At 41.9% G+C, this 9,293-nt stretch overlaps 1 protein-coding gene across 1 annotated transcript; it reads right to left on the reverse strand.

The window, feature by feature from the left end:
• Positions 1-421: 421 nt before the first annotated feature.
• Positions 422-2,147, reverse strand: LOC127347840 (uncharacterized). Its single transcript, XM_051373989.2, has 2 exons — positions 933-2,147; positions 422-744 (listed from the first exon to the last, which is right to left on the reverse strand). The coding sequence occupies exon 1, from the start codon at positions 2,092-2,094 to the stop codon at positions 940-942; it is 1,155 nt and encodes a 384-aa protein (XP_051229949.1). The 5' UTR covers positions 2,095-2,147; the 3' UTR covers positions 422-744; positions 933-939.
• Positions 2,148-9,293: the final 7,146 nt, after the last annotated feature.

Raw genomic sequence — 9,293 nt, forward strand, 5'->3', positions numbered from 1 at the left:
AGCTGTACCAGAAGAACTACACTTCAAACCCCAGTTCTGACTGTAGTTATGCGAACATGATAGAAACACAATGATAACCTGTCTCTTAGTGCATCTTTGCCTACAAAACGTTCAACTCATATTAACCGAGTTCTTCTGTCATCATGACACGTTTCAAAATTACTCCTGTGTAAATTTAAAAGTAAATAAAACCAACTGATAAAAAAATCATCAAACTTTGCCTTAATAACAGCACTAGTAACAATAGGCAAAGTTCTCCAGTTTCAGTTTCTTCATTGTGCATGTTTTTGGAAGCAAAGTAAGAATATGCAGCATTCATGCATCAGTATCAGCAGAGCCACACTCCAAACCCCAAACAAAAAATGCATCAAGGCAACGGTAAGATAAGCACCAAAAGTGAGGAGCCAGGTCAGGGCTGAACTGACATAGAAATTGACACCATATAATGATATAAGCAACATGAAGCTCCTGCATAGAATGCGCAAGAGCATGCTAAATACCATATCCCTCAGATTATATCTCAGGTAAAAGACTGGCCATAAACATAATTAAACAGCACATAACACCAACTAAGACTCCAAACATAAGTAATTACATGATACGAGGCCCAAACAGTTAACCACAACTAGAGCAGGTGCGCAGCAATCATCCCTCAAAATTCATATGGATGAAATGTCTTCCTCATAAACTCTCACATCTGCCACACAACCTTATCATGTTAAGCTGAAATGTAACATCACATCCCTGCAGCAAATTCAGAGTATTCAGTGGTGTCAGAAGAATTTACCAAAGAAGAGAATAATAAGAAAGTTTTGGAGTAGAAAACTAGCATCAGGTTCTTTTTCTCTATGTAAAAGCAAAGGGTTTCTGTAAGCACATGTTGATGAAATTTGCAGGGGGGGGGATTTATTTAGCATATAGTAACATCTTACCATCTTATCAAGCACCTTGTTCAGTAGGGTTCAGGAAAGAAGGCGGCCACGCTATCGTGCAAGGATATATGAGATGCGATGGGCAATTCTCCTTGGGAGACACCCTGGTCATCTTCATGGTCTGGAGATCAATGGAGAAGAGACATTCGCCATTGCGCAAGAACACAACACCGGCAACCACCCCGATGACATCCAGCCTGTTCTGATACAAGAATTCGGAACCAAGCATCTCGGCCATCGCCCTGTGGAACATGACAGACTTCTCCACCAGCGTCCAGGCCAGCCCACCGTCGGCGCCGTCCTTCACACCGACCCAAACCTCAATGCAGAATCCGCGCATGGTGAGCAGATACAGCCCACCCGCGCCGTCCTCCCCCTTCTCAATGATGTCGAAACTGATCTCCTTCAAGAAAGGCGGGAGGTCCAGCACGGCGAACTCCATGGTGTCCGTGTTGAACGCCACCACGCGCTCCCCGCCCACTAGCTTCCAGTAGAGCGATCTGTTGGCTTGCATCGCGCGGGAGCCGGCGAGATCGGGCTGCACATCGAGGCCGGCGACAGCGACTTGGACCCAGCGGAGGTCGGCGGAGGAGAGGAGGAAGGCGCGCAGCCCTGGGGCTCCGACGCGTCGGGAAATGCAGACCGCCTTGAACAGCGACGAGTCGCCGTCGTCGGCGACGAGGGCGTACCCTAGGCCGCGGATCGCGGGGAGCGGGACCCAGCGCCGGGTCAGCGGATCGGCGACGGCGAGCGCCCTGGAAGCCCGGCTGAGCAGGAGGGCGCGGCCGTTGCGGCAGTCGAGGAGCTGCCACGGGGTGCCGGCGGCTTGGGGCCAGCCGCGGCGGGGGAGGAATGAGAAGGCGAAGTCGGCGGCGTCGATGAGGCGGCGCGTGGCGGCGTCGGGGTGGGCCGGGAGCAGGTGGGGAGCGGTGGCGCGGCGGCGGTCGGTGGGGCCGTGGAGGAGGCAGCCGAGGAGGAGCGGGCAGGTGAAGGGGTGGCGGCGGCGGAAGCGGCGGAGGAAGGCGGCGCTGCGGGCGGCGCGGAGGAAGGGCTTGCAGGCGAGCGCGGCGCGGAGGAGGTCGGTGGAGGTGGGGAGGAGGATGAAGACCTCCCGCATGAGGTCGTCGCCGAGGACGGCGACGGTGGCGGCGGGCGGAGCCATGTGGCGGAAGACGGAGTGGGGCACTTGGACCGGACGCGGAAGGGGAAACTGGAAAGGGATATTTTCCCCACTCCGGTCTCCGGTGCGGTAGTTTCGGCTTCAGTCACAATCGTGCAGTAATAACCGCTCAAGTTTAATTACGGCCTTGCTTCAGTTTTTTTCTACATTCATTTCAGGATTGCTAAATAAATAAATATTGCATAATTTTTAATGATTCGGCTAAAGTAAATAATATTTAATTGAAATGATTAATTCACCTGATTTCATAAATCGTATATCAAGAAACCGAGTGACAAATTCACGTTAAAAATGCAGAGAGATTTGGAGATGAATTTTAAATGTACATGGCGATATCGATTTTATGAACTAATATTTTTTACTACAAATATGAAAAATTTAGAGAAAATTACATTGAATTTCTGTTGCAGAAAAGTGTACAGAGGTGCGATGGCGTCATTACTTTTTGTTTTTGAGAATCGATGTCGTCACTACTTGCTCACTTGCTAGTTTTTTTTTTTTTTTTTGAACCAGGAGAGCCCCGAAGGGCTTGGAAGCTTTATATTAAAACACAAAAAGTGGACGAGTACAATAATACGGAGGACTGATACGTCTTCAACGTATCTATAATTTCTGATGTTCCATGCTTGTTTTATGACAATACCTACATGTTTTATTCACACTTTATATCGTTTTTATGCGTTTTCCGGAACTAACCTATTGACGAGATGCCGAAGGGCCGATTCTTTGTTTTGCTGTTTTTGGTTTCAGAAATCCTAGTAAGGAAATATTCTCGGAATCGGACGAAATCAACGCCCAATATCTTATTTTGCCCGGAAGCTTCCAGAGCACCGAAGAAGGGCCAGAGGGAAGCCAGGGGGCCCCACCCCACAGGGCGGCGCGGCCAAGGGGGGGGCGCGCCCCCCTAGTGTGTGGGTCCCCCGTGGCCCCTCCGACTCCGCCTCTTCGCCTATTTAGTCGTCTCTGACCTAAATCCTCGACCCAGTTCGACGAAACCAGAGAAAACCATCCAGAGCCGCCGCCATCGCGAAACTCCAAATCGGGGGACAGAAGTCTCTGTTCCGGCATGCCGCCGGGACGGGGAATTGCCCCCGGAGTCATCTCCACCGCCGTCTCCACCGCCATCTTCATCGCCATCGCTGTCTCCATGATGAGGAGGGAGTAATTCACCCCTGGCCGAGGGCTCACTGTAGCTATGTGGTTCATCTCTCTCTTTGTGATCTAGTTGAATATCATCTATGTGCTACTCTAGTGATGTTATTAAAGTAGTCTATTCCTCCTCCATGATGTAATGTTGACAGTGTGTACATCATGAAGTACTTGGTATATGCTATGATTGTGATCTCTTGTAGATTATGAAGTTAACTATTACTATGATGGTATTGATGTGATCTATTCCTCCTTTCATAGTGTGATGGTAACAGTGTGCATGCTATGTTAGTACTTGGTTTGGTTGTGTTGATCTATCTTGCACTCTAAGGTTATTTAAATATGAATATCGAATATTGTGGAGCTTGTTCACACCGGCATTGAGGGTTCGCGTAATCCTACACAATTAGTGGTGTTCATCATCCAACAAGAGGGTGTAGAGTAGTCCTATTATGTGATCATTGTTGAGAGTGTCCACTAGTGAAAGCAGGATCCCTAGGCCTTGCTTCCAAGCATCGAATCTCCGTTTGTTTACTGTTTTGTTGCATGTTTACTCGCTGCCATATTTTATTCAGATTGCTATTACCACTCATACTCATCCATATTACTTGCATCTCACTATCTCTTTGCCGAACTAGTGCACCTATACATCTGACAAGTGTATTAGGTGTGTTGGGGACACAAGAGACTTCTTGCTTTGTGGTTGCAGGGTTGCTTGAGAGGGATATCTTTGACCTCTTCCTCCCTGAGATCGATAAACCTTGGGTGATCCACTTAAGGGAAACTTGCTGCTGTTCTACAAACATCTGCTCTTGGAGGCCCAACACTGTCTACCATCTGGCGCCATTGCCGGGGAGAAAAGGTAAAAAGGTACTCATACTCCGGATCTCGGCTACTAAGCTATTTTCCGGCATCGTTGTAAGTACTCGAAGCTATTTCCTTTAGATCCTGCAATTGCATCTTTTTGTTTCTTGTTTTACACTAGTAAGGCATAATGGAAAACAACTATGAGCTTTTTAATTTATTTCCTAAGTTAAGACATGAATTGTGTGATGCGAAAAATAAAGAACCTATGGAACCTCATTTGCATGCTAGTAGCAATGTTATTGGTATGAACGCAATCACTGCTAATGCTATGGATAAGTCTAAGCTTGGGGAAGCTAGTTTCTGTGATCTTTTTAGCTTCCCATCTTTAGGGAAGAAAATTTGTTCTGATAATGCTTTATCTCCCATATGCGATAACTCTAATGATGCTTGTGATATTTTAAATCCACCTACTGCAAGTACTGCTTTCAAGATACCCATGAAAATTATTGAACGTGTTATTGATAACCGCTATGGGATGGAACTGTCCATCCTGGAGATCATTTACTGTTTCTGCATGAATTATGCGGGTTATTCAAGTGTGCAGGTATCTCTATGGATGAAGTGAGGAAGAAGCTATTCTCTGTTTCACTGTCTGGTAAAGCGGCGCATTGGTATAAATTGTTAAAGAATAGTCATTCTCTTGGTTGGGAGGAAATTGTATCTCTCTTTTACTCTAAATTTTATCCTCCTTATGAAGTGCATATTGATAGGAATTATATTTATAACTTTTATCCTCGTGATGGAGAGAGTATTTCTCAAGCGTGGGGGAGATTGAAGTCACTAATGCTCAAATGTCCCATTCATGAGCTCCCCCGTAATGTTATTGTTAACAATTTTTATGCGAGGCTTTCAGGACATCACAAGGACTAACTAGATGCATGTTCGGAGGGATCTTTCACAAGCAAGGAGGTTGAAGCTAGGTGGGATCTTCTTGATCGGATTGAGGAGAACGCTGAAGGATGGGAGAACAACAAAGGTGAAGAGTCAGGTATAAATTATGATTATGAATGCATTGAAGCTTTTATGGATACTGATAAATTTTGAGATATGAGTGCTACTTATGGTCTTGACTCTCAAGTTGCTGCAAATCTTTATAAAGCCTTTGCTTCTCATTTTGAATTGCCTAAGAAGAATTTTGATAAGTATCATGAACCTTTTAAAGAGGCTTGCATGAAGAATGAAATTGTTGTTAATGATTGCAATAAGCATGCTCAAACTCCTAAGAATGCTATTTCCTATAAGCATGTTAATTTTTGTGGAATGCATAGACCTTGTGGAATTAATCAAATCAGAGATGAATATTGTATCCATCATATTAATGAAAAAACTAGAAAGTGGTTTAGGGCTCTAGATGATCTTGGTAAAAAAGTCTGTGCCCTCTATCCTTTTATTTGTGAACTTTGCCACGGAGTGGGTCATTTTAATTTTCAATGCTCCTCCAATGATAATTTGAACCCCATGAGTGCTACAAATTGGTATTGTGATGATGAAATTACTCCTAATCAGCATGATGAACTTACTTTATTTTTGTGGTGTGAAGAGCTCTCAAGAAAAATCTCTTTGTTACATATGAGTGATCTTGATATTGATGACGTCCTGCATGGGTGTTTTTCTTATTGCATTGATAATAGCCATACAAATACTTACATACAAAGTATTTTAGAAGATGACACCTTGCCAAAATATGATAGGACCGCTGTGTGTTTTGAACTAATTAATGAAAAGGAGGAATCCTCCCAAGTTTCTTCTATTGTTTCTGAAAGTAAATCAGGTTATGCGGACAAGCCACCCTTCAAGCCTCTTCCTCCTAAAGAAGGGAACGAGGAGAAGGAAGAGAAGAAGAAGAAGAAGAAGAAGAAGAAGAAGAAGAAGAAGAAGAAGAAGAAGAAGGAGAATAAAGAGAAAGAGGTAACGGCATATCCCCGCGTGAATGAGATAACGCTAGGTAATCGTAAGTATGTTGCTCCTAATGATTATTATGATCATGAATCTGAATACAATGATCTTCCTATACCCTTTACATACATTAGTGATCATGATTTGAATGAGCACACTACTTTTGATATTGCAAATCTCTGGGAAACTAATTCTGAAAATGATGATGATAATAATTGCCATAGTATCAGTGCTATCCATGCTTCCTCCCATAATGATATAGAAAGCTCTAAGCTTGGGGAAGAGGTGTTTGAAAATCCTTTTGCTACTGATCATTATGTGTTTGATACATCTCCTTCTAATAACAATGATGGTATGGTCACAGATAAACCGACTGAGAAAGATAACTATTCTATTTCTTATGATGACATTATGCCTCCGACCTTTGATGATTATTATAAAGAATGCTATGATATAGGTTATAACTATCCTTATGAAACTTGTCATAGTCATGGTTGGATTACCAAAAACAATTCCCTTAATATGCAACTTGTTTACCATATTCAAATTCTTGATAATAATCTCGCTCCAATTACTATTAATGAGAAGAACTCTTCTTATGCCAAAATTAATTATACTTCTATGCATATGAACCATGATAAGAATGTTTTAAGTGATGGGTATATTGTGGATTTCATCAATGATGCTACTGAAAGTTATTATGAGAGAGGGAAACATGGTTATATGCATCTTAATAGTATTAAGTTTCCCCTCATTATGTTGAGAATCTTGAAGTTACTCGTGTTTTATACTCTTATGCTTGTCACTTTGTTCTTCATGAATTCATGTGTGTACAAGATTCCTTTGCATAGGAAGTGGGTTAGACTTAAATGTGTTTTGAATTTGCCTCTTGATGCTCTCTTTTTGCTTCAAATACTATTTCTTGCGAGTGCATCATTAAAACTGCTGAGCCCATCTTAATGGCTATAAAGAAAGAACTTCTTGGGAGATAACCCATGTGTTTATTTTACTACAGCAATTTTGTTTTATATTTGTGTCTTGGAAGTTGTTACTACTGTAGAAACCTCTCCTTATCTTTATTTTATTGCATTGTTGTGCCAAGTGAAGTCTTTGATAGTAAGGTTCATACTAGATTTGGATTACTGCGCAGAAACAGATTTCTGTCTGTCACGAATCTGGGCCTAATTCTCTGTAGGTAACTCAGAAAATTATGCCCATTTACGTGAGTGATCCTCAGATATGTATGCAACTTTCATTCAATTTGAGCATTTTCATTTGAGCAAGTCTGGTGCCTCAATAAAATTCATCTTTACGGACTGTTCTGTTTTGACAGATTCTGCCTTTTATTTCGCATTGCCTCTTTTGCTATGTGGGATGGATTTCTTTGTTCCATTAACTTCCAGTAGCTTTGGGCAATGTTCAGAAGTGTTAAGAATGATTATGTCACATCTGAACATGTGAATTTTGATTATGCACTAACCCTCTAATGAGTTGTTTTAAGTTTGGTGTGGAGGAAGTTTTCAAGGATCAAGAGATTGAGATGATACAATATGATCAAGAAGAGTGAAAGCTCTAAGCTTGGGGATGCCCCGGTGGTTCATCCCTGCATATTTCAAGAAGACTCAAGCATCTAAGCTTGGGGATGCCCAAGGCATCCCCTTCTTCATCGACAAATTATCAGGTTCTTCTCTTGAAACTATATTTTTATTCGGTCACATCTTATGTACTTTACTTGGAGCGTCTGTTTGTTTTTGTGTTTGTTTTTGTTTGAAGAAATGCTTGTGTGGGAGAGAGACACGCTCCGCTGGTTCATATGAACACAAGTGTTCTTAGCTTTTAATTTTCATGGCGAAGGTTGAAACTGCTTCGTTAATTGTTATATGGTTGGAAACGGGAAATGCTACATGTAGTAATTCTAAAATGTCTTGGATAATGTGATACTTGGCAATTGTTGTGCTCATGTTTAAGCTCTTGCATCATATACTTTGCACCTATTAATGAAGAAATACATAGAGCTTGCTAAAATTTGGTTTGCATAATTGGTCTCTCTTAGGTCTAGATAATTTCTAGTAAAGAGTTTGAACAACAAGGAAGACGGTGTAGAGTCTTATAATGTTTACAATATGTCTTTTATGTGAGTTTTTCTGCACCGGTTCATCCTTGTGTTTGTTTCAAATAACCTTGCTAGCCTAAGCCTTGTATCGAGTGGGAATACTTCTCATGCATCCAAATCCTTGAGCCAACCACTATGCCATTTGTGTCCACCATACCTACCTACTACATGGTATTTCTCCGCCATTCCAAAGTAAATTGCTTGAGTGCTACCTTTAAACAATTCAAAATTTATCACCTATGATTTGTGTCAATGTTTTATAGCTCATGAGGAAGTATGTGGTGTTTATCTTTCAATCTTGTTGGGCAACTTTCACCAATGGACTAGTGGCTTCATCCGCTTATCCAATAATTTTGCAAAAAGAGCTGGCAATGGGATTCCCAGTCCCAAATTAATTAACAAAAAAAATAGACACTCCTCCATGGTATGTGATTGTTGGACGGCACCCGAAGGATTCGGTTAGCCATGGCTTGAGAAAGCAAAGGTGGGGAGGAGTGTCATCATAATAAAACTAAAATAAAAAGGCACTCCTTCATGGTATGAGATTGTTGGCAGGCACCCAAGGATTCGGTTAGCCATGGTTTGTGAAAGAAAGGTTGGAAGGAGTGCCACACAAAAATAAAATAAAATGGGAGCCGCTCTTTGAAGGTTTGTCTGGCAAGGGGGTTAGAGTGCCCACTACCATTCGTTGACAACAACAAACACCTCTCAAAATTTTACTTTTTTATGCTCGCTATATGATTTCAAAATCAAAGCTCTAGCACAAATATAGCAATCAATGCTTCCCTCTGCGAAGGGCCATTCTTTTACTTTTATGTTGAGTCAGTTCACCTATTTCTCTCCATCTCAAGAAGCAAACACTTGTGTGAACTGTGCATTGATTCCTACATACTTGCATATTGCACTTGTTATATTACTTTGCATTGACAATATCCATGAGATATATATGTTACAAGTTGAAAGCAACCGCTAAAACTTAATCTTCCTTTGTGTTGCTTCAATACCTTTACTTTGAATTTATTGCTTTATGAGTTAACTCTTATGCAAGACTTATTGATGCTTGTCTTGAAAGTACTATTCATGAAAAGTCTTTGCTATATGATTCAGTTGTTTAACCATTGTCTTTACCATTGCTTTGAATCACTTCATTCATCTC

The sequence above is a fragment of the Lolium perenne genome, chromosome 1, assembly GCF_019359855.2.
Source record: "Lolium perenne isolate Kyuss_39 chromosome 1, Kyuss_2.0, whole genome shotgun sequence".
Lineage (NCBI taxonomy): Eukaryota > Viridiplantae > Streptophyta > Magnoliopsida > Poales > Poaceae > Lolium > Lolium perenne.